Source organism: Castor canadensis, chromosome 11 (genome assembly GCF_047511655.1).
Source record: "Castor canadensis chromosome 11, mCasCan1.hap1v2, whole genome shotgun sequence".
NCBI classification, from domain to species: Eukaryota; Metazoa; Chordata; class Mammalia; order Rodentia; family Castoridae; genus Castor; species Castor canadensis.
The window spans coordinates 15,219,431-15,245,546 of NC_133396.1; the positions used below are offsets into that span (position 1 = coordinate 15,219,431).

Consider the following 26,116-nt stretch of genomic DNA (forward strand, 5'->3'; position numbering starts at 1 on the left):
TAAATGAAACCCAGGTAGTCTAGTTCCAGATGTATTCTTAATCACTTTGTTGTATCCTCACTCCTCACTAATGAAATGAGTTGTAAAGAGGGTGGACCAAAACCGGGAGAGCAAAGTTTAAGCAATGATATGAAGCAGCTGAATAAAAGTGGATAAGGAAAAAGAGAAAGGGCAAATGTGAGTTAAAGAACAGGGAAGGGAACCATGGTAGAAGGAGAATGCCGACAAGAAAAAGTTGATAAGCAAAAGGTAAAAGCAGACAGTCCGTGTGGGTTGGGGAGATGAGGAAGGCCCAGAAGACCTTGAGGAAAAGGCTGCCATGCAGGCAGAGTGCAGAGCACAAGGGAGGAAAGGTGGATCTTACAGGGTGGTGAGGACCTTCTTGTAGGTGTTGGGCTTCGGCACAGGCACTCGGTGGAGCTTCTGCGTTGGGCTGAGACCAACACACAACAGTGACTCATCTCGACAGGTACAGAGCTCACATATGTTGGTGTACGGGGTGGCATTCGGTTCCGTTTGCACAGTTAGAGCACTTTCTGTGGTGGGATTTACAGAATGTGCAATAGTGGTACGTTCCAGACCAGACTGAAGCTGTTCTGAATGTGGAGGTGTCACCTCAGGGTGCTGTGGAGGAGGAGTTGTGGTGTTATTTGCCTCTGTAACTGCCAACGTTGGACGCTGAGCCTGATCTTGACCTGATGTTGAAGGCTGAATTTTAGTCTCTGCAGCTGGCTTTGGAGGCTGAGTTGAGGTCTCCTGCACGACGGGAGAAAGGTCAGCTCCTGTGGTGGTTTCTGTAGTTATGGTTAATTCCAGGTCTGAAGGTTGAAATGTGACACTGGGTGATGTTGGGTACTGAACTTCATCCTGACCTGGTATCGGAACTGTCATCTCCTGTTGTACTGGGAATTGAGGTACAACCTCCATAGGGGGCTCTGTAAGCTGAACTGGGGTCTCTTGCATGGCTGGAGAAGGCTCATCTTCAGTAATAGGTTGTACAGTTATGCTAAGTTGGAGATCCACAGGTTGAATTGTGCCTTCAGTCAGACCTGGATGCTGAGCCTGTACCTGGACTGGATGTGGAAGTGTCACTTGATGGGGCTTTGGAGGAGGAGTTCTAGTCTTCTTCACAGGTGGAGAATTTTTAACCTTTGTAGTGGGTTTGGAGGTTATGGGGAGCTCCAGATCCAAAGGTTGAATTGTGACACTGGACATTGAATACTGAGATTCATCCTGACTTAGTAATGGAACTGTCATCTCATAAGGCACTGGAGGTTGAGCTGTGGGCTGTGGCTGGCCTGGAGAAGTCTGAACCATGGGATGTGGCTGGGCTGGAGAAGGCAGAGCTATGGGCTCTGGCTGGCCTGGAAAAGATTCGATATTTTCCAGGAATTTTAGAGTCTGGGAAGGGGAACTAGACTGGGTCGGAGAAAATTCAAGTTGTTCAGTGGCATCTGTAGGGTTTTGGGTGTCCTGCTGGACTGGAATGGGTTCAAACTCCACAGTGGTCTGTGGAGTCACAGTAATCTCATCCACATGGTTAACTGTGGTTTCTTGCAAATTTGGATGCTGCTTTCTAAACATTATTTCTAGATCTTGAGGTGAAAATGATATGCTATCTCCTAATGGAGGAAGATCACTAACCTCCTCAGAGGATTCTGGAGACTGAGTTGGGAGTTGTGGCTGAATTGGTGAAAGTTCAGTATTCACAGGGGGCATTACAGGAGGAACTGAGCTCTCCTGCTGGCTTGGAGAAGGTTCCTCAGGAAGCTCTTCTGGCTGAGCTGTAGCCCCTTGACTGACTGGAGAAAGTTCATCCTTTTCTAAGGGTTCTGGCTTCTGAGTTATAATCTCATGCTGGGTTTTCAAAGCTTCAGACTGTTCGGAGGACACTGAGGACTGAGCCAGTTGTTCCTGCTGGGGTGGAGGAGGTTCAGACTCCTCAGCATGCTCTGAGGCCTGGGCTGGAGCAGTCATGTGAATTCCAGAAGGCTGAACCTCCCCAGGAGACACAGATGGCTCAGCTGCTTGTTCCTTCTCACTGAGAGAAGGTTCTGCCCCTTCAGCAAACTCTGAAGGCTGAGTTGGAGAAGATGCAGCCTCCCGGGTAGGCTCTGGACTTATGGTGATTTCCACATCCACAGGCTTACCCGTAACGCTGGGCGAGGTATCCTGTTCAGCTTGATCCTGAGCTGGAGGTTGAACTGTCACCTCTGGAGCTGGAACTGGCTGAAGGTTTGCAAATTGGTGTGGAGTTCCAGCCACAGTCTCATCAAGTCTCTGATGTTGAGCAGCATCCTTCTTCAGTTTCCAGCGTGAAACAATAAACTTTGCTACTTTTGAAATCTGACGATCAAGAGGTGGAACAGGTATATCAAATGTTTGGCTCTCTGAAGCCTGATCTAAGCTGACAGTCTGAGTCTTACTTTGAAGTGGAGGAGGCAGAGTGGGGCCCTGATTCTGTTCCCTATTGGGCATCGGCACCGCTTCTGGGTTTAGCTCGTCACTCAGCTCCTGATGTGCAGCAGCAAATGGATCTGGCTCTGGAGACGGCTGCCTACCAGAATCCCGATCTAGGAACTGAAGCAAACTGTCAGTCAATAAATGAGGTGGGGCAAACACCTGTGAGGGAGCAGATGACCCCAGGTAATCAAAGCCCCCCCAGGTCGGCCGGGGGTGTGAACATCTGCTGCAAGCCAGGAAGGCGGTCCAAGGAGTGTATGGACCAGGGCTCAGTTGGCCCAGGTGCTTTGGAGGTCAGCTGGACCAAGTCCTGGGTCCTACTCGGAATGGGAAATCCCTGGACCAACAACCACAACTCTAGCGACATAAAAAGGAGCCTTGGGGCCCAAATCATTAGAGGGGGCATGACATGCAACATGGACATGTAATAGACTAAACGAGAGTCAAGGGAGTAAAGCCTCTGGCAGCTTTTTCCCTAGCTCACCTTGGCAACAGTGCCTGCCCGGCCCCACCCTTTCTTTATAACCTTTTTGTTTAGGAAACAGAAAATTTTGTAAGACTCAGCCCAGTTGGGCTCCATGCCCTGCAGTGAAGAGCCTTTTCCCACAGAGACAGGACCCAAACTCCATTCCCCTAGAGGAGGCGCAAAAGCCTTGTACAGGGCCCCTCCCCCACAGTGAGGTGGGGTTGGAGCTCAGACCTAGGGGCAGCAACCCATTGGGTATGGTGTGACAGTGGGGCCTCTGGGGATATTCTCAGGGCTAGTCCAGTTCTGGCAGCTTCTCCTCTTCCAAGCTGACACCCAGAGATAGTCTTCTCCCCCTGGCTGAACTGCTTCTATAAGAAAAGCAACTCACTGTGAAATTGTTGGGGTACTTTAACTTGCAGCCCACCTAGCCTAAAATTCAGCTATAACTGGCATGACCCTTGGGTAACCTCGTGAAGAGGAAGATAGCCTTGAAACAGGGTTGTAGAACATGGTAAACTGTCAATTAAAAGCTGTAACCTCGGACAGAGCTGTGAGGAATTGCCCATTAGAGCCATGCAAAAGTTCGGGACTGAGATGAAAGGCACCATGCAGAGATAAGCACCCATTCCTGCCTTTCTTTGTCTCCACTTGTAAATAAACTTTCCAAAACAGGACTCCCCTGCTGTTCTTATCTAAACCTTAGGTTTCTATTCCACTACTAGCCCCTAATTTATGGGAGAACGCATTCCTTGTAACCTGATAAGTAAACCTCTGGTGTTTCCCCAGTTCCCAATAAATAATATTACCCCACCACCAGGATGTGGGCAAGAACAGGAAAATGTGACCCCAGGGGCATGAGGAATTCCTATGTGACGATTATTGATGCTTTAAAGAGTATAAGACCTGCTTAAACTTTGCTCTCAGGGTCCTTGTTGAAACCTGCTGCGTCAGGCGGATGCTCGGACCCTAGCTAGCTAGAAAATAAACCTCGCCTTGTGACTTCCTTTGTCTCGAGTGTCCTTTGTCCTCTCAGAAGGTGGCCAGCCTCATACCCTAACACGGGGCCCTGATTCTGTTCCCTATTGGGCATCGGCACCGCTTCTGGGGGTCTCAGGCAGGTTTAGCTCGTCACTCACCTCCTGATGTGCAACAGCAAATGGATCTGGCTCTGGAGATGGCTGCCTCCCAGAATCCCGGTCTAGGAACTGAAGCAAACTGTCAGTCAATAAATGAGGTGGGGCAAACACCTGCGAGGGAGCAGATGACCCTAGATGATCAAAGTCCCCCTGGTCTTCTGGGGGTGTAAACATCTGCTGCATGTCAGGAAGGCCGTCCAAGGAGTGTGAGGACCAGGGCTCAGTTGGCCCAGGTGCTTCGGAGGTCAGCTGGACCGAGTCCTGGGTCCTACTCGGAATGGGAAATCCCTGGACCAACAACCACAACTCTAGCGACATAAAAAGGAGCCTTGGAGCCCAAATACCTAGTATAGACATGACATGCAACAGGGACAGGTAAGTAGACTAAGCTACAGTCAAGGGAGTAAAGCCTCTGGCAGCTTCTTCCCTAGTTTACCTTGTCATCAGTGCCTGCCCGGCCCCACCCTTTCTTTATGACACGTTTGTTTAGGAAACAGAACATTTTGTAAGACTCAGCCCAGTTGGGCTCCATGCCCTGCAGTGAAGAGCCTTTTCCCACAGAGACAGGACCCAAACTCCATTCCCTTAGAGGAGGCCACAAACGCCTTCTACAGGGCCCCTCCCCCACAGCGAGGTGGGGTTGGAGCTCAGACCTAGGGGCAGCAACCCATTGGGTATGGTGTGACAGAGTGGGGCTTCCGGGGATGTTCCCAGGGCTAGTCCAGGTCTGGCAGCTTCTCCTCTTCCAAGCTGACACCCAGAGATAGTCTTCTCCCCCTGGCTGAACTGCTTCTATAAGAAAAGCAACTCACCTGCAAACCAGGGCTAATTAGGGTGCAGGCAAAAGAGTGTACATTACAGTTATTTACTAGACAATGCTGCCATTTCCTCTAAACTCCCAGTTCCATGGTTCATGATTCACCACTCCCTTACCTGGGGCTACCAGAGCATCAGGAGGGGTCTGCAGGAGGGGTCCTGGGCCTGACACAGAGGGTTAGAATCTGAGATGGCCCTTTACATTGGCTTGGGGAGGCATCCCCACCCCGTCTTGGCTCAACACAGCGAGAATCTAGCTGTGACATCACAACGTCTCAGAGGTCTACCCCGTGCACATGTGGACAGGCATTGACTTCCTTCAGAGCCCTTCTTACAATAACCTATTTTACTGTATGTTTATTATCCACTACAGCCTAGCATGTAAAGTCCCAGAACAGGCTTCATCCTGTTTATTCCTCTTGACTTGCACAGGGCTGGACACATGCTGATGGTTTTAAAATGGAACAGATTCCAAAAGTCACCTCATTTAAGGACGGATCTGTTCTAATCAGATTTCTGCAATCAATGCTAACTTCTTTCTCATTTCACAGGAAGCTTAGGCCTCCTAAAGTGTGAAGTGTCCTTGACTGGTTTCATTTAAACTGAACTAAAATCATTATTTTACATGGAAAAAGCTTCAAATACTTTTTCAGAATGAAGGGCAGACTGCAGGAGGTCCCTAAGGTGGTAATTAGCCAGGGAGACACTTCTCCTTTCCAGGAAACATCTGTTTGCACCAGAGAGACACCTCTGCCCTCGGTCAATTAAAAAAAAAAAGCTATAAAACCCAATTTCCAACCTGGTCCGCTGCATGCCCCCATGCAGCCTTTCCCTTCTCTACAAAAAAATCTTTCTGACCTTTGCTGCTTGAGTCCACTTTGATTTCTATCTCAGAGTGGACCAAGAACCCTCAACACCTGAAAATTCCTGCATATCACCTGCATATCAAGAAGGCAACCACACTGTCTCCACCATTTCAAGACAAAATACTTCACAACTTCAGGGTAAATTAAATGATCAAAAACCCCTAAGTTCCCACTGGCACGAAACACACTTTTTGCTCCTCCCCTTTTAAAACATCCTATACATAGTAAGTAACGTCTACTTCCTTCTAGAAATTACCTTGGCTATGTAATCCCTGATTAAGGACTTTCATATAATTGATTTATAGAAAGCTTCATTGGAAGGCAAAATATTCTCCTTGAGACATGGGGAGACACTGAGATTTAGGCAGTCCTACAAAGTTGAAAGGCATAGTGGTTTTCACATCTGTAACATAATGGCATAAGGCTGAAGTTCTTACTTTGTTCCTAATCCCTGGGATCCTGATTGGGAAGAGTTCTAAAAAAGACTTATGTTCAAGCATCCTGGCCTCTCAAACTACTGCAGAGGGAGCCTAGCTCCTCTCTTGGGTCCAAAACTGTACTAGTACTCAGAGGCCTCAGTCCTGCTCTCCATACCTCAAACATGAACTCAGACTCAAGGCTGGACATTTAGGAAAAGCCCCAGAAATCCCCGCATTCAATTCAGTTTCAGAGTTTCCCATTTGCTAAGAATGATACATGAGCAAATCCTCCAAATCCTGTTGGCTGTTTTCAATCATGGCTACACTGGCTAAGGAACCCTTGAGCTTTCCTCTCCACATACTTGAATTAACTCCTGCAGTTCTTCACTTCTGGCATCTACTGTCTCTTCAGTGGGTCTGTATTCTTCAGCTCTTTTACCACTATTGAAATAAATTGAGAAATTTCCTTGTTCTAAACATCCTGCATATAATGATAGCACCCAATAATGAGTCATTCTTTTTAAATTTTAATTTTTTTTTCTTGGAGACAGAGTCTCATTGTGTAGCTCAGGCTGATCTTGAACTCACAGTGCTCTTGCCTCAGCCTCCCCATGCTGAGATTACAGACCTACATCAGCATGTCTGGCATGAGATGGTCCTTGAAGTTCAAAAAGCAGGAAGGGAAAATATTTTCCTAAAAATGTCCTCATTTTACACTACAATTTCTAACATAAACACGTGTTTAAAAACACATATGAAATATCAACTCTGTTTGGTTCAAAAAACTTTGTAATTTTAGGAACAAGAACTAAGAATGACAGGAAGTTGGATTCAAAAATGTTCAAAGATTGAATAGTAAGACACGGGATGGGGGCAAAGTGAGTTCAAAACTGTTAGAGAGACCACTGGACTAGTAGACACCTTACAAAGAAGCAAGGGGCAATTCTGTACTCCTTGCCAACCAAAAATCCACTGGACACAATGCGCACAGCTCTAGAGAAAGCATTGGAAACTTTTATTGGCAGAAACTGCATCATGTATCTACACACAATACAACTTTCTTCAAAGCAAACTAGGAGCATCAGGCGTTTGGTCAACAGAGACAATATTTTCAGTCACTTTTCTCACAAATGTCACAAGACCATCGTTATTGAAATAATGTAGTGAATGAAAGCATAATATGGAGTGTTTTAGATATCCACATTTTCACCCATTTACCTTTTCACAGTAACTTTATTGTCTCATTGAAACTGAAGGCCACTGATTTCCAACTGACAAGTGGAAGCTCTGCCCCCTACAGACCCTTGCCTTCTTGCATCACATACACTGAGAGAGGTTTGGTGGGAGAACAGATGCTCTGCTCCTACCTGTGCATTAGCCACTGGAGCCTGCTCTGCTGCATTTGCTAGCAGCCGTGCCTCTGACTTAAAACCCTAAAGCTCAAGGGCCATGGGTTCTAGAAAAAACTCAGTATCAATCAGACAACCATTTCTAGGTATCCATGCTTGCCTTTTTCTGCTCAAGCCCTTTCATGAGTAGGCAAAGAACTGAACATTTACCCAAGAGTTTATGGAAATCAATAGATGGTGATTTTGCTGAGATAACTGATGACTACAAAGAACAACTATTTTAGCATAAGGCAAGTTCAGTTCTTAACCAAAATTAGAGAAACACTACTTCCTTTGTCCTCCTAAGCTTCTTGGCAGGAAGTCTGCTCTCACATTTGAAACTGAAACACTGTCAGGTGTTGCCTAAAGGGAAAACCTGTGATGTAAGGCACAGAAACTACCCAGAACTCTAGTAGCTTAGCAAGAGATAGGCCTAAGAAGTAGCTAAAAAGTAAGTTTTAGAAAGGAAAAAATAAGAGATCCTTTTCCTCTTCCCTTCCCTGCACTGAGAACAGACCTTCCTCCAGTTCATCCAGAGGCTCCTCCCTGATGCCAACTCCAGGATTCCTGCAGTCACAGGGTGGCAGTACCACTTCTGCAGTGCAGAAGAGCTTCAGGCTTGGCTTCTTAAGTGGTGCTCCAAGATCTTCACTTTCCCATTTTTCAATGTCAGAAATCTCTGAAGCTGTTAGGATTTTGAATCAAAGATCCTTCCTGAGATTTTGTTTTGGTTTGTTTTTGTGGTGCTGGGGATCAACCCCAGGGCCTCACACATGCTAGGCAAGCACACTACCACTGAGCCCACATCCCTGACCCCCCCCCCTTACAATTTTAATGTAGAGAAATAAAAACTGAGCTCCAGAATCACAACAGTTGAGGTGTCCTATAGTTTCAATACCAAGTAAGATTTGCAAATAAATTACTAAGTATAGCTAACTTTTTTTTATTACACACCTCACATGGGCTCCACCATGAAGTGTGAAATTATTATTATTAATTCTAGGTGGTGTGCCAATTCAGATATATCCACTCACCCTCAACAGTAAGTGGGCTCTTACATGTACTCCCCACAACCCAGTTCAATCCTGTTTAAAGTCTAGGATTACAATGAGTGTGGTTAGTCAAATTAATTTTACAAGCTTTACCTTAACAACCCTTTTTGACCACCAACTGAAACCAAAGTAGTAATCTGCCAGTTCTTGGCATGGTAAGCTGTTTAGGGCCAGGGCCTGATGTTGAACTGCCTTATGCCTGGTATCAAGACAAACCTAAAGTCAGAAGAATACAGCCACCACAAATGTCACAAACTGCTGGAGACTTTATTTTGGATACAGATGAAATTCATCAATACTCGTTTCATAAAGAGATTGTGATGATTACATGGATAAGAAGGAACATTTTAATACTGTATTCATAGTGAGCCCTAAATAAATGTTATTTATTATTCCTAAGTCATAGTGCTTTCCTGAACCATTTTTTGGGCCCCTGATAATTTGGAAGGCTTTTGTGACATCTGGTGGTAATGATGATGAAGGAGCCCTGCAGCAAAAGTATGGGGCTGTGAGTGAGCAAAGAATTGTTTCTGTCTTCCCATCCACTAGCTCCTGCTTGAGAATCTGACCTAAAAAGCAAATGAACCTGACACTCACTCGATCTCCAAGCTACTAATCCTTGTTAGATGAAGGAATACCCATGTCTCTATGAATTTTACAGGCAACTAAAACTGTTAGAGGCTCACCTGCAATAACAAGCTTCTTTGAGAATGCAAATTTCTCTAAGTGTTAAGTCTAACTATTTTACACATCACTTCTTTCTCTACTACCAGTTCATAACCTCCTGAACTATGTGAGGGACTCATAGCTTATTCTTTTCTCATTCTCAGAACCAAACACAGTTCTTAGCAGAGGACTGGTGATTTCCGTTCCCCAACTAAAGCTTCCTGTCGGGAAAGAGGAACGATGGCTGATTTTTAAGTATCCAGTACTACAGGGGAGGCTAGTCTGTACTGTGAGTAACAGTGGAGTTTTTCTGGACAACCGGGAAGCTTCAGAGGGTCTGAGTCCCAGGGTAGTACGGATAAGTTTTACCTTGGATAACCTTGCCAAATTCTTGCTGGCAACCATTTTCCTTCATGCTGGGGTGGAGGGGTGTCTCTCAAGGTGTCTAGGCCTTTCCTTTCCTTTCTGTCTTTATAAAAAGTAGAGGAGAGAGAGGGAAAGAGAGAGAGAGAGAGAGAGAGAGAGAGACTGAGACTATATGTACCTGCCAAAGCATAAAAGAACACTCAAACTAGATGACAATGGGTAGGTGGGCGTAACCCAAGGCCCTGTGTTAAGTAAATAAATAAATATAATATGACTGCCTTCTCTCAATTATACATTGACAGTGTTGAACATTCCCTTCATTACTTTATCACTGATGGGCTTTACACTGAAGTTCTCAAAAGTTAAGCTTATGAAATGATCTCAAAAGAGCTCTAAAAACTCTTAACTGTTTAAACTGTTTTGTTACATCTAAATGGCTATGAGACATGGTCACAGGATAGAAGCAGTACATAAATAAAGATGTCTGACAGGTAATCACTTCAATCACAGAAAGTGGACCCAGGATGGAAGAGGGGATTGAACACTGTAGAGAAGTGGATGGAGTATATGTGGAGTCAATACTGAGTAGAGTTCTCAAACTCAGTCAAGATTAAACCAAAAAGAAAAGTGATATGGACAAGAATAGGCAGCAAGGTCATAGCAAGGAGCCAATCAGGAATAAAGTGGCCCTTGAAAAAGGGAAGGGGGTTGCATTAAACACACAGTGAGGTGCTATCTTGGAACTCTGGGAAAGTAAAATTGGTTGGCATATTAACATGGATTTTTAAAAAAATTTTATTCATATGTGCATACAATGTTTGGGTCATTTCTCCCCCTCTCCCTTACCCCTACCCCCACCCCCTCCCTTACCCCCCCAACCCCTCGCTACCAGGCAGAAACTATTTTGCCCTTATCTCTAATTTTGTTGGAGAGCATAAGCAGTAATAGGAAGGACAAGGGTTTTGGTAGTTGAGATAAGGATAGCTATACAGGGAGTTGACTCGCATTGCTTTCCTGTACATGTGTGTTACCCTCTAAGTTAATTCTTCTCGAACTCACCTTTTCTGTAGTTCCTGGTCCCCTTCTATTGACCTTAGTCACTTTAAAGTATCTGCGTTAGTTTCTCTGCATTGAGGGCAACAAATGCTATCTAGTTTTTTGGGTGTCTTCCTATCCTCATACCTCCCTTGTGTGGTGTGCTCTTGCTTTATCATGTGATCAAAATCCAATCCCCTTCAACATGGATTTCTACAGTGCAGTAAAGGATGTTTTGCCCATCTTCTGGGAAATGGAGAGAGTTCTGATAGGTAGTTAGAAGGCAATGAAGACAAAACATCCTTTTTGTTTGAATTGGCAACAAAGTTTGACAGGCTCACACATTTTATATCCACACAAAAGTAAATAAAAGCAGAAACTTGTGGGAAAAATATATATTTTTTGTGATGATTTAATGGCGATAGGGTTGTAGCAGAGAGGAGGATGAAAAGAAAGACTAGGCCTGAGTCCTGAGAAAGTAGCAGGGAGGTAGGGATGGCATAGCAAAGAGATAAAACCTGAGAAATCTGAATGTGAGGAAGGTCAAGTAACACCAGGGAGGGGAAAGTCACATAAGCACTACGGTAAAGTAGCCAATAAAATTAAATATAACCATATATGGATTAGACCTTGCTTTTTGCTTCTGTAACCTGCTTGCAAGGGTATCTAAGGAGAGACCCCTTTGTTCTCAGGGCTCAGCCTTTGGACACGAGTCTGCTGAGTCTGTGCTGGCACAATAAAACGTTGCTTCCTGCTAATTGCCTCTAAAGTAGCGTATCTCAGCTAGCAAACTCCCGCAACAGGGTCTCAAGGACTATTTGCTGAGGCTGGCCTCAAACCTCGATCCTCCTGATCTTTGGCTCCTTCCTTCTTTGGCTTCTGCCAGTGGAGCAGAAGGGAGCTCATCAGGAGGTGTGCAAATAAGAAAAAAGATCACCCATTCAGAACCACCCAAAATATAGTTACCTTTATACACAAGAAAGAATGAGTAGCCCAAAGGTCCCTGAAGGATTCAGAGAAAAGCAGCATTCTACCACACAGACCAAAGAGACAATGGCCACAAGCATAGATACATGCTTACATCCACAGTCCCTGGATCTGATAAGAAAAAAGGCTTCACTTTTCTGGAGAGGGCATGGGGAAACAGGATATCTCACCATGTACCTCACCTGCTACATCCAGTCAGTCATTTACCTCAATAACAGCAGGTGACAACAATGTAGGCCCTTTCAGGATGGGAGACTGTGGAACAATATAGAGGTGATTAAGAAAAACCCACAGTGACCATACAGACGGTCACTCATAGAACCGACATTGACAGGATGGCGACTGTGTGCCAGGTGTGCATCCAGAATTCCTAAGGAGTCATGGAGGGTACAGGAACATATGCAACCTGGAAGTACAGCTGGTTTGTTATTTACTGCAGCCAGGCAAAGTCTCCATCACCCAACCCTCCCAGAAACCAAGTGACCCCAGGGATTTTAGAGCTGGAGTGGGGCCAGAAGGCTTACAACTATTTTTCCTTGAAAATAAACTTTTTATGTCTGTCTAACATCAATTTAAGGAAATCTATGATCTTAGCAGAAACAAGGAAGGATGCGTTCAGAAGGCTCTTAGGAACCAGTGCTGTGGTTTCGAAGCCTCTGGCCTCTGCTATGGTGTTTTTGAATAAATAGCTCAGGACTTTCAGGGTTACCACTGGGCAACAAGTTAATAATTCACACCTAAGCAACTGAAGGTAAACTGCCACTTTGCAGCAAGCTTCCAATCTCTTCCGGGTCACTGTGAAAATTACGAAGAGCACAGCATGGGCCAGCTTAAACTCAACCCATTGCTCTTTTGCTACAAATTGCTCTCTGAAAAAGAATGTCCACAGAGGAGTTTTGCTACCTTGTTATTTTCTAAGTAAACACCATAGTCTACAACCATGCCAGCCTCTGATCTCATCTAAATGAACAGCATACTAAAATTTAAATTCAACCTCAATCATGGTCAAATACATAATATTCATGAATTTGAAATTAGCAGATATTATATAGGCTTTATTATGAAATACAAAGTTGCCCTTTTCTAAAAACTTTGTTTAAATTTCTGACTATAAAAGTGCTCCAACATTCACAATAGCCAAGTTATGGAAACAGCCAAGATGCCCCACCACTGATGAATGGATTAAGAAAATGTGGTATCTATACACAATGGAATTTTATGCAGCCATGAAGAAGAACAAAATGTTATCATTCGCTGGTAAATGGATGGAGTTGGAGAACATCATTCTCATCACAGTGCTTGTCTATATAGGGTTTGACGCGATCCACAGTCCCAGGCATCACTGTGGGTCATGGAATGTTTTCTACTCAGATAAAGCGGGGCTACTGTGTATGAGAAAAGCCTTCTTAGCGGGTCGTCGGGAGATAGTGGCCAGCGCCATCAACACCACTTACTGTCCTCACCGCTCATGTCGCTTTCATCCTAAGCCAGGGTGGTCGACCGTGAAGGAGTCTGGCATACCCATAATGCTTTGAAATAGGTAACTATTTCTTTACAGGTCCTGACCAAGGGGCAGCGTTACATTTTGTGAGGCAGCATGATTAGGTTAAAAGTGGTTGTCTGTTGTTTGACACTGGCTGAGAGATATCCCCAAACTTGCATTGAAGTCTTTATGTTCTTTTGTAGAAAGAGATAGAAGGACCTTACCCATGTAAAATGCACACCAGTAGTGGCTTATCCACTTGTAAATACTTCTAGTGAGAATAAGATCGTGAAAGGTGGACCATTTATAGATATATATTTCCTATATTCTGGGATGCTTGTGATGATGATAAAAATGTTCATGTTAACAGTTTTTCATTCCTGGTCTCCTTGGGCTACAGTAGCCAAAATTGGGTTGCAAGAAAGAAAAGAAAAATATATCCCTGAGCCAACAAAGAGTCAAATAGGAGGAGAGAAAGGGAGAACTACAGTTAGCTAGACAAGCACCCTGCCACTGAGCCACACCCCCAACCCCCAAGACAAATCTGGATGGCAACTATGGGAAGCCTTTACAAGTGTTGAGCCAAATTTTCTTGAGTCCATGACAGCACCAATTACCACTAACAGCACCACAAATCATGCTTTATTAGAAAACCTGAAGGAAAGAAAAATGAAGAGGTGAGACTGAGTAAAAGAGATTGGCTACATATCTGTACAGCTTCAGAAATTCTGACAGTGAAAACACACACATTCAGTAAATCTACCTGGTTTCTGCCCCACCATGACTGCCAGCATGACTGAGCACAAGCGTTTAACTTCTCTCTGCACCAAATGTGCAATCCTGCAGAGCAGGGACAGCAACACCAGCTCCCCATAGGAGGAGTACATATCAGCACATTAACAGAAGCACATGAACTTTTATATCTCCAACAGGAAACCCAGATGAAGGTCCAGGTGGAAAACCATCTCACATCCCAACCCAGAATACCAGCACTCAGCAGACCTTGACTTTCCTTGCAAAGATTTCTGATATGGTTAAAACACATCTGCCTGAGTTTAGCCCATGAGGAAGGAAGGAATAACTATTCATAATGAACCAAAAATTCTGACTAAAAAAGTGATAGGCAGTTTCTAAAATAATGTTGCTGATTTTAAACATGTATATGTTTTAATTCTTCATTTTTCCCTTATTAGTGTGTTTGAGCATATCTAGTATAGCTGAGTGCCTCACATCCAGTCACAATTTCCATCCATTAAGACCCTGGATTCCCAATGTGATCCTGAAACCAACACTCAGGCTTCCACAGAGTAGAGAGATCTGTGGAATAGCACACTTTCTAAATGGCAAGATCTTTTCAAGCTTCAGTACCATGTATCCTTCACATGGAGAAACACTGCTTAATCTTCTGTATTTGTAACATTTTTCTGAAACATCAACACATAATAAAAACCAAGAGAAGACACAGGAGGAAACACTCTATGCAGTGCAGAAGAGCCAGGCTGTAGAAAAGCATCCAGTAGCTTCACACATTTCTCCAGTCTGTTCTTCCATTGGAGGGGATCAGTGTTGGCAAATCTGAAATAGTATGGCCTCTCTTCTTGGTCTGTTCTGCTCCCAGAGCACAGGAGTCCCTCTCATCCCTCTCCTGCTACTTCCTCATCTTAGAATATATTCCCCTATCTTCCCAATCAAAGAAAATCCTATGCATTGTCTAAAGGCCAAATCAAAAGCAACCTCCCAATGAGCTCAATGTCGCTTTCTTTTCCACATGCTTTAACAACTCTTACTTCACTCAGAGTAGAACTGTAATACTACATACATAGTAGGCGTGATGTCACATTAGTTGTTTCCATGTAGGGCCTCTACGCCCTACTCAAGCTCTGCCCCGTGCCTGCAGGGTTTGGTGTAACACAGATGGAGTGGAGGTCCACTTACCCAACATAATCTCTCACTACACATAGGAAACACATACGTATCACCGAGTTGAACAACCTTTGATCCTTCAACACCTCCACAAGTTAATGGTGTAATTTATGTGTGACAAAAACATCAAGTCAAAGGGAACTAACTGTGAAGAGACAGGAGAGCACACGGCTTAACAGTCCTGGATTTGAATCCCAGTCTACCATTCTAACTTTGTGACTGTGGACAAGTGACTAAACCTCTGTTTCCTAAGTTGTAAAATGGGAACACTGCTAACTTCTTCAGAATTGTTGAACCCAACTGAAGATCAAATGAATTAATTAAAAGTGCTTAGGACAGCGCCTAACAGTAAGTACTACACAGGTATTTGTTGTTTTGTTTCAGGTGCAAGAAAACCTCTACTCCACAGACCTGTGTGCTACTACACGAGCTGATATACACATCAACACAAGAGCCAGAGCTGGTGCTATGAGTGTAGCTCAGCAGTGCAAGGCCCTGAGCTCAAAACCCTGCACTGCAAAACTAAAACAAACAGACAGAAAAAAAGAGTCGGTTTCAGCAACAGGATAACTGATACTAAATGTCTCAAACAGGATTTTGCTCTCAGAATTCAGGTGTTAGCTGGACTCCCCTCCGACCCTGTTCCTCATCCAAGTGTCTCTAAGTCAGAACTAAACAGGTTTCTAACACATCTTAATGTCCCATATTTCCACCCTCATTAGTTATTTCCTAACTTTTTACTAGAGTTACTGCAGACAAGACACATGGATCTTGTATTTCTCAAAATATCTTAAACAGAAGTGAATAGATATTAGAGATACAGGGAACAAAGCAAGTGAAGGCCCTTATGTTAATTTTACTTCCTGGACTTGCTCTTAAATAATTCTGATCTTGTGCTGACAATTAATCAACTCATTCTCTTCTCTTCCATTCATGATGGAAATCTATTTCCAGAAACCATTTTCCCCTTTGTATAATTTAATAGAGAGTTTTTTCAATTCAGTTTTACCAATTTCAACTAGATTTGACTATAATATAGTGCCATAGTGGCTGTGCCTTAGGTTAAAGTCTAACACAAGGTTTCACAGTTTGGTGGAAAACAAGACCTGAAATAAAGGGCTTGCCATGGAAATTCTGAGACACAGATGAGAAAAGTAAAGGTTTAATAATTCTAGTCACCAAGAAATGTTTCAGTGTTTCCCTTAATGGCATCATTCTTTCCTCCCCTGGTATAAATCCAGGCTTCCTAAGTACCAAAAAAAATTCCACTTGGCTCTGAAGAATGTCTGCAAAACTGTTACAATCTCAACCTCTACCCCAGCTTCCAGGCCAGTGAAGTCCTCAACTTCCTATGTCTAAAATGGAGATAACACCCCAACTTTATGGGGTGCTTTTAAGTATATAAAATAGGAAATCTCCTAAATATCTAGCATTTAATGAATATTAGATTTTTCTTTCCTTCCAACTCCTTTAAAGGAACTGTAATTCAACCATTCTACTCCAGCACTGGATGTCATGCTCATCCCTTGTTTCTCACATCATGGGGCAAAAACCTTTTAGGTACAAGTTTAAAAATAAGGAATCAATGAAGTTGAGCTTTTCCTGTCTCTGGAGGATAGCACTCTGGTTTCAGCTATGAGCAATCTCAAAGTAACATACAACATTTAAATGACTGTACCAAACACATGTACTAAAAACTGGTTTGAGTTTTTCACCCTGTACTCATGACATCTTCTTCCTCCTGGTACGGCTCATAATATACTCTTGTTTTATTTGTGGCAGTAAGATTCATTCCTGATGCCTGAATACTTTTGTAAAGATAGAAAGAAGGCGCATAAGTGTTTTATTCCCACCACATTAATTTATTAGGTTCAGTATTGCACATACCTTATAGATACAAATTAGAATTTTCTTTTCTCTTTTGCATAGTTTCAGAGAGTACTTTTTCTTAAACCATCTAGCCGACATACCTCTGGATTATAAACTAACTCTAAAAAAACATAACAATGGTGCTCAGGCAGAAGTCTGGACATTTGTATCACATCTGTCCTAATATTCGCATGATTATCCACCCAACAAATATTTACATAGCATCTATTGAGTGCCAGGCACTGCACTAAACACTAGAAATACAAAGAGAAAGAAGACTTGGACTTTCACTTGTGTAAGGAAAGAGAACAAAGAAGTAGAGAAGTGATGTAAGGAGGTCCTAAAATAGGGTTAGTATCAGGATGGCAGGAAACTCAGGAAAGGTTCGAGCTAAACTGTGGAGCAGTCTTGCAGGTGAAGCAGGTATCACCTGGCAAGAGTGGCTGAGGAAAGAATGAAGAAAACACTCCTGGTAAACTGCAACTCCCGATGGCCAGAGACCCAGAAGAAGGAAAGCATCCTTAGATCAGGGAAGCACCCCTAGGTAAGTCTGCAGAAGCAGGTCACAGGCTTACAAGCCTTCAAATGTCCTTCTTCCTGATAGGGCAGCTCTGAACTTCATGCTGTTTTGAAAACAGAACAGTTTCTGTGTGAAAGAAAGCAAATATTCAAGCTAAGAGCTGCTGTGTCTAAAAATGTAATCCCCAATGATATTATCTCATCAGATGGCAGAAATCACCTCACCATAAAACTAAAAAGGACACTTAGACGTCAGAGTCAGCTCTGAAAGTAAACATTTATTAGGTTTCCACTACCTATCAGGATGAATAACCACTCCATACACCACAACACTGGCTCCTCGCAGGGCAGGAGGTATGCATGAATCAATCAACAGAACACTTGCACTTACTAAGGAAAAGAGTAGCAATTCAGACAGCCATTAATAAGAAATCATTTCAGCACAAGCACACAGCACTGAATGGGAATATCTGACACTAATTCTGCCCAAGCATCCCTAATACTTTTAGTAAGTATTTATGCACTTTTATGAAGGGGGAATAAGAAAAGAAAGAAAAACATTGAGAACCAACTGTACCTGCCCACCTCCACTGTACTTTTCTCTAAATTTTAGGCATTATTAGCAGATTCTGTTTTTTGGAAACTGTAACTTACCCCAAGAATTCATCTATAGTTAACATAGCTTATATTTTGGGGGTGGGTAACCATTCACAAATGGGGTGCCAAGATACAAACCTCTGCTTTGAAGATAAAGGATGACAGAAAATCCTGGCATCAACTTGAACCCACTGGGTAGTTGGAGGTCAATCAGAGTTCAAGAGGTGACCAGATCCTTTTGAGGCTCATAAGCATGATGATGACTGGGTTTTTGTGCCATCATGTGAGATATGCCTGCTTCAAACCCTTTTAAACAGAGGGGAATTACCCACCTAATGTTTAGAAAATAAATAAGATGTGGCCATTCTGTGCATAGGAAGGACAAACACTCCATTCAAGCTGGCCGACCTCACGATTCTGTGTAACTTGGACCTCAGTCCCCATGTAGCTTCTGGCATCTGGTGTCCACACTACTTAGCAAATGAGGACACCCAGGCACCCCTTTTCTAAAAGGCTGACAACTCAATCCCCACTGTCCCATTTCTGTTTAAAGGTCACCCTCCCTTAAGTCAGTCTCATTTTCTAGAATCTCTCAGCTTGTACAGCTAGAAAAAAACACATTCTTCTTCTTCTTCCCTCAAATATCAGTTTTCATTTTCCTAGAAAGAATGCAAAACCCATTATGCTCAGGTGAGCTAGCAGGAATACCTAATCTAAAACAGGGCATCAAAGCAAAATGCCATCCGCAAAGGAGAAGAGAAGCTGATTGGTTAGTCTTGGTTACCAAAAAATATAGGGCTATAGTTGGAGTCACCGGTAAAGTATAGTATGTCATGTGTTCTTATCAAGGAAACAACTCGAGATTCAGAACCACCTTTCAGTGGCTTTACAGAAAGTAGGGAAATGTAAAGTCATTCCCTGCAGACTCTTTGGAATGCAGTATTGACCATTCAGAGCTGTGGGCTCCTGGCAATGGTGGTTATTGGCAGGGCTTACTTCTGATGCTGTTTCTTTGGGGCATCTTAATCAAAGAGCCTGGGTTGGGAGTTCATTTTGATTTGTGATAATAAACAAAAGAGCAAAGATAGGAAAAAGTAGGAAAAACAATGCAGAGGCTAGTCAGAAGTAACACACTATGGAAGTAGCTGCTTGGCACTTCAAATAGACAGGTCACACTTTCAGAGGCTGTTTCTACCTCTGTAATTAGAGAAGTGCATGGTGCTGCTGACACTGAGGAGGGAAAAAAGAATCGAGGTGGCTCATTCCCTTTTCCAGTAGCGAGAGCAGCAGATAACTGTCAGCTCTGCTGTCTCCAGAGCAGCATGTAAGCAGCTGATGGCCATTCTGCCGAGTGACGACGGCATTTGGAAACAGCTGGTGAAGGACAGAAACTACTGCCTGGAAAGAGCCTGAAACTCACCCTCACCAATGACCAGACCACACAAGTCTACTTCCCTTTCTCCTCCTTTCGAAAGAAAGAGGGAGGGAGGGACGGAGAGAGGGAGGGAGAAAAGGAAGGAAGGAAAGAAGGAAGGAAGGAAGGAAGGAAGGAAGGAAGGAAGGAAGGAAGGAGAGAAGAGACTAGGAGAGGAAGGGAAGGGAAAGAGAAAAAGGTATACATGCTACAGATAATTTATCTACTGACCAAAGCAACACACTGCATTTATAGCTAGAAAGCTTGCCTTGTCTGGTAAGAAAACTCTTACATAGTAGGAATACCAAGTCTCAAACCCAGCTGCCATTTGCAGGTGTGTGGCCAACAGTGTGGAGAGGAATGAACTATTGCCCTGAACAATACTCTATCAAACAGAACCAAAAGGAGAAACAGTTGGTGACCATAAGAGCAAACTCAAATATTCTAAAATGGTTAGATGTTAAGGCGGCAGTCAAAATAGGAAACACTGGGTAACTATATTTATGGGATTAAAAGCATTGTCCGGACCTAACTTCACAAAGTTACAACAATCGATAAGCTATGATGAGGAGTGAATATGATCAAAGTACTTCATAGACATGTATGAAAATACAATAATGAAACCTGTTAAAAAATATTTATAAGGGAGGAGATAAGAAAGTGTGATAGAAGGGATGAATTTTATCAAAGTAGTGAACCTCTTTTGTACAATTAGTATACAGTAATAAAAATAATAATTTAAAAGTATGCTGGGTTGGTCTATGCCTGCTAGAAATCAAATACAGATGATACACACTAAACAAAATATAACAAGCAGGCGGCATGTTACAAATATGTTGGTTCTTAAAAAAGTTTTGTGAATTAAAATTTGTAGCTGCACTAGAAGGACTCATTATTTAAAGAACTCTGTGGATAAATTCTTCACTGAAGAAAGAACTGTGCATACAGCACATAGTCATTTCTCTAATGTGCCTGGTTTGTAAACCCTGAATTTCAGATATTAGGTAAAGTAAGGCAATTTGGAATAAAGCTCAACCTCGCCAATAACCCAGGAGATGTAAATTGAAAAGAGAGGCCCTTTTCAGCTGCTATCGGTGGTAAAAACATAAAACATTTATATTGTCCAATAGTTTCACTAAGAATGAAGACAAAGGAGCATGCACTCTCTTCCACCAATACTGAAAATGTAAACTGGAACCCTTTTTGGAGAGCAACTCTGCAGCACTCATTAAAATTTTAAATGTACATATACACACTTCTGGGTAACTATTGTAGAAATATCTAGTGCCCAAAGATGTGCCCCACAGCAGTGTTTGTACTAGTAAGAACTTAGTAACAATTAAAACACCACCCGGTGGAGGCACATGAGAACAAAATGGATACAATCATGCAAGCACCACTAAATGGAATAAGGCAGATCTGATTATTTTGACATGGAAGTATGTTCAGCATACAATGCTAGATGAAAAAAGCAAATTGCAGAACGAGAGAAAATGTCGATCTCTCTTTAAAAATTAAGTGTGTGTGAATGAGTAAATGTCTTTCTTGTTGATTTTGTTTTGGTTTGTTTGTTCTTTGAGACATGGTCTTGCAAAGTTGCTCAGGCTGGCCTATAACTTCCTATGTAGCCTAGGCTGGCCTTGAACTCTAGATCCTCCTGCCTTAAACTCTTAAATGCTGGGATTACAGGCATGAACCACCACACCCAGCTGAATGGATGTCTTCAACAGAAGTTAAAACAACAGAAAGAGAAAAATGTATACGATTTTACTTTTTATTTTACAGTTTAAAACTGTTACGAGTATCACTTTCTTTTTGCAGAACTGGGGTTTGAACTTAGGGCTTTGCTATTTTGCACAGTTTAAAATTTTTTTGAGTATCACTTTTTCTCTTTTTTCTTTTTCTTTTGTGGTACTGGGGTTTGAAGTCAGGGCCTTGCTCTGGCTAGGCAGGCGCTCTACTACCTGAGCCACACTGCGTACCCATGAGTGGCATTGTTTAAGTTTAGGTAAAAGGGAGTTATGACGGTGTGAGACTATTATTAATCTGCTGATACACTAACGGTCGGTCACTGCTCTCCAGAGGAAGTCACACATACTCCCGTAGCCTAGTCCTGTGGTCACTGTGATTTTTACCAACAAAACCTGCTCAAATGATATTCTAAGAAAGAGAAGCCCTTCTCTGTATTATTTTTATGAAGGAAATGATACAGTGTTAAAATAACATACTCACTTTCTCCTGAACAAATAATATTTGAAGAAATTCAGTGTGTCCCAAATGGTATCTTACAAGTTTCCCACCTAAGCCAAAGATATCAAAGTAATAACAGACTTGAATCCCATTGGCCCAGAATCTTCTTACACCTTTCAGCTTCCTAAAATCATGCTCAGGCCTGGACCCAAATCTCACCCGTAAAGTTCAGGCCCATAACTTTGAGAACTAAAATAGGGAAGCGCTCCCTTTCATCTTTTATAGGACTGGAGCAGTATGCCTTTTTCCTCATTCTTTTTTAAAGTAGTATCGCTTGATTTCCAAATGTAACGCTCAAAATAATCTATTCAATGTGGACTGTAAGACCATCTTGGAAGTAAGAAATGTAGAATACTACTCATCATTCCCCATAAAATGTCCCCCTCTAATATGTATACTAGAAACAACATTACCAATTTCAAGAAGGTTCAAAAAGCTGTCCAACTTTGGCTTGACTTCAGTTGTAAAAATACACACATTGCCTCTCTCTCCCTCTAATGCACTTAATATTAAACAGTGTTAGGATAATATTTTCCTGGCTAGAATGTTCTTTCCACTTGCCCTAATCATAAGCCTATGCCCACATGGGAAATGTAACCAGAACCAAATAAACATACTATAGACAATGAACAGGAGAGACAGAAAGTGAGCTAATGAATCTGTGATGCCTTCAAAAGCTATAAAGGGTTTTTGTAGTTAGACAAATAAGATGGAACGCATGAAAGGTTAGATATTTGATGAGTGTAAAACGTAACTATCAAGGAAAACTAGTGAATTTCCTTCTGGATGCAATGGTTATATGCTGTCAGATATTTAAGCTGCATGAAAAGTATACCGCACAGACATACTGTAGCAGTCATTCCCACATCACTGACATAACTTTAAAATGTGCAAACTTTGTTCTAGCCAACAATTGGCAATCTAAACAAAACCCTACTAGAATGATGTAGAGCCTAAAACTCAGTTGCCATGAGTTCCACCCAGTGCATAGGAAAAGAGATGAGGAACAAAAACAAAGAAGAAGAACAAGAAAGAAATGCCACATGACTACAAAATGACTCCATTTTTTTCTTAACACCCACACAAAGACAGCAGTTTCTGACAAGAATGTTCCTGGCAAAAAATAAACTTACAAGAAGGTTTTCTTTCTTCTTTTTCTTTTCTAGTGAGAAAAAAGGCAGCTCTATGTGCAGATTGCCTAGTAGGCAGTAGTGTGTGATTTTTTTTCAAGGCCCAAATTTCTGTCCCTCATATTCTGAAAATATTATCTGAACATACCTTTTGGCTCACAAAGAAATGATGACTGGAAACAGAGTTCCTGTTTGGAATGTTCATTTCATGATGTACTTGAAAATGAAGCCCGATAAATAAAAACTTCTACAATTGGGAATTCCAAGATGGCGGCTAGAGGGAGGAAGCAGAAAGCGACCCTCCTATAGTGAAATCTTGGAGAGACGCTGGAGACACACTTTGCAGGCATAATCACCGAGAAAAGGCATAACTTTGACTCCTCCACATCTCCAGCCGGCGCAGAGAATCTCCACTTCACGTTAAACGGAGAACCGAGGAGGCCCCCGGGCCGCCAGTGGCCGGCGCCCATACGGCTCGGGAAGACACGGACCAGCTTACTGTCGATTAGTACACTAACACTCCCTGTTTATACCTTTGAAACTCTCTTGTCTGATACCTTGTTCTGCTTTCTCCCTCTTGTCTGTATATTTGTTTTCCCCTTTTCTTTAACTTCTTGCTTTCCATCTCAGCTCACTCTTCCATTCTCAATATTACCATTGTTATTATTACAAGCTAGAAAATACTTAATTACACACAGTACAGGGACAGTAACAACACCAAGGACAATGACAGGAAGACAGAAAAAACAAGGAAACCAGTTTCCCCACAGCAAAAAATTAGTACAGGAACCAGAGGGGAATGAAGAGAACAGAAACTCAGAGCCAGACTCCAACAAAATGAAGATAAACTATGCCAAAGGACCCAATGAAGCCTACAAGAATAATTTAAAAGAAGACATACTACAAGTACTCAATGAGAATTTTATAGAGATGATACTGGATAGGGTCAACCAAAATGTACAGGAGACACTCAAGAAATTCCAAGACAATAAAAATAGAGAATTTGAAAAAGCAAAAGAAGAAATAAAGGAAACCATAGAAGCACTGTATAAACACCAAAATGAAAGAGAGAACACAATGAATAAATGGATAAATGAACTCAGGACAAAAATAGACAACAATAAAGAAGAAAACAGCCAGGATATGGAAAACCTCAGAAAAAAGAATGAAACAGAACTGCAAAACAAAACGGAAGGCCAATCCAGCAGAATAGAACAAACAGAAGACAGAATCTCAGAACTTGAAGATGAAATGGTAATTAAAGGAAAAACTGAAGAACTACTAATTAAACAACTCAAGACCTGTGAAAAGAAAATGCAAGAACTCACCGACTCCATCAAAAGACCAAACTTGAGAATCATGGGCATCGAAGAAGGAGAAGAGGTGCAAGCGAAGGGAATGCGTAATATATTCAACAAAATAATAACGGAAAATTTCCCAAATCTAGAGAAAGATATTCCCATACAAATGCAAGAGGCCTCCAGGACACCAAACAGACCAGATCAAAATAGAACTACTCCACGACATATCATCATTAAAACAACACAAGTTCAGAAACTAAGGAAAGAATATTGAAGGCTGCAAGAGAGAAAAAACAAGTAACATACAAAGGTAAACCCATCAAAATCACAGCAGACTTCTCAACAGAAACATTAAAAGCAAGAAGAGCGTGGGGTGAGATCTTCCGGGCACTGAATGAAAATAACTTCAACCCCAGGATACTCTACCCAGCAAAGCTATCATTCAAAATAGATGGAGCAATAAAAGTCTTCCATGATAAGCAGAAACTAAAACAATATGTGACCACAAAGCCACCATTACAAAAGATTCTGCAAGGGATCCTGCACACAGAAAGTGACACCCAACTTAACCATGAAAAGGCAGGCAGCACCAAACCACAGGATAAGAAAAAGCAAGACAGTAGAGAGTAACATCAAGTTAGGTACACACAATCAAACCTTCAAACAACTAAGATAACTAAATGGCAGGAATCACCACATACCTATCAGTACTAACACTTAATGTTAATGGACTTAATTCACCCATCAAAAGACACCGTTTGACAAAATGGATTAAAAAAGAAGATCCAACAATTTGTTGCTTACAGGAGACTCATCTCACCGACAGAAATAAGCATATGCTTAGGATGAAAGGCTGGAAGAAGATTTACCAAGCCAATGGCCCCCGAAAACAAGCAGGAGTAGCAATACTTATCTCTGACAAAGTAGACTTCAAACCTACATTGATCAAACGAGATAAAGAAGGACATTCCATACTAATAAAAGGGGAAATAGACCAAAAGGAAATAATAATCATCAATCTGTACGCACCCAATGTCAACGCACCCAATTTCATCAAACATACCCTGAAAGACCTAAAAGCATATATAAACGCCAACACAGTGGTTGTGGGAGACTTTAACACTCCATTATCATCAATAGATAGGTCATCCAAACAAAAACTCAATAAAGAAATCCAAGATCTAAAATATGCAATAGATCAAGTGGACCTAGTAGATGTCTACAGAACATTTCATCCAACCTCTACACAATATACATTCTTCTCAGCAGCCCATGGAACCTTCTCCAAAATAGATCATATCCTAGGGCACAAAGCAAGCCTCAGCAAATATAAGAAAATAGAAATAATACCATGCATACTATCTGACCACAATGCAGTAAAAGTAGAACTCAACAACAAAAGTAAAGACAAAAAACATGCAAACAGCTGGAAACTAAATAACTCATTACTTAATGAAGAATGGATCATCGATGCAATAAAAGAGGAAATTAAAAAGTTCCTAGAAGTCAATGAAAATGAAAACACAACCTACCGGAACCTATGGGACACAGCTAAGGCAGTCTTGAGAGGAAAGTTTATAGCCATGAGTGCATATATTAAAAAGATTGAAAGATCCCAAATCAATGACCTAATGATACATCTCAAACTCCTAGAAAAACAAGAACAAGCAAATCCCAAAACAAATAGAAGGAGAGAAATAATAAAAATAAGAGCTGAAATCAACGAAATAGAAACCAAAAAAACCATACAAAGAATTAATGAAACAAAAAGTTGGTTCTTTGAAAAAATAAACAAGATCGATAGACCCCTGGCAAACCTGACTAAAATGAGGAGAGAAAAAACCCAAATTAGTAGAATCAGGAATGCAAAAGGGGAGATAACAACAAACACAATGGAAGTCCAGGAAATCATCAGAGACTACTTTGAGAACCTATATTCAAATAAATTTGAAAATCTAAAAGAAATG

At 42.0% G+C, this 26,116-nt stretch overlaps 1 protein-coding gene, 1 long non-coding RNA gene and 1 other non-coding gene across 15 annotated transcripts in view; 2 read left to right on the forward strand and 1 right to left on the reverse strand.

Annotated features, from left to right (window-relative positions):
- Positions 1-9,695, reverse strand: part of LOC141410491 (leucine-rich repeat-containing protein 37A2-like) — a 40,604-nt gene extending 30,909 nt beyond the window's left edge. For 4 of the 6 annotated variants that reach the window (XR_012438478.1, XM_074045424.1, XM_074045423.1 and 1 more), the window contains exons 1-2: positions 4,069-4,425; positions 365-2,580 (exon numbers count right to left, since the gene is read on the reverse strand). Coding sequence is in view for 5 of the 6 variants with exons in the window: in XM_074045424.1 (XP_073901525.1) it covers positions 365-2,580; positions 4,069-4,425 (2,573 nt within the window). In the remaining variant the exon portion in view is untranslated. Of the gene's footprint in view, positions 1-364; positions 2,581-4,068; positions 4,426-8,074; positions 8,105-9,644 lie in introns of those variants that run through there. The other 2 variants (XM_074045427.1, XM_074045428.1) reach the window with 2 other exon arrangements.
- The window catches only part of LOC109676018 (uncharacterized), a 183,709-nt gene that overhangs the window by 118,267 nt on the left and 39,326 nt on the right, over positions 1-26,116 (forward strand). Inside the window, exon 6 of one of the 8 annotated variants that reach the window (XR_012438483.1) lies at positions 2,145-2,276. The exons of the other annotated variants lie outside the window; for them this stretch is intronic. This is a non-coding gene — a long non-coding RNA (uncharacterized lncRNA). Of the gene's footprint in view, positions 1-2,144; positions 2,277-26,116 lie in introns of those variants that run through there. 8 annotated transcript variants of the gene reach the window in all.
- LOC141414134 (small nucleolar RNA U13) lies at positions 18,287-18,392 on the forward strand. The gene has a single exon (XR_012439220.1). It is a non-coding gene; the product is annotated as a small nucleolar RNA U13 (small nucleolar RNA).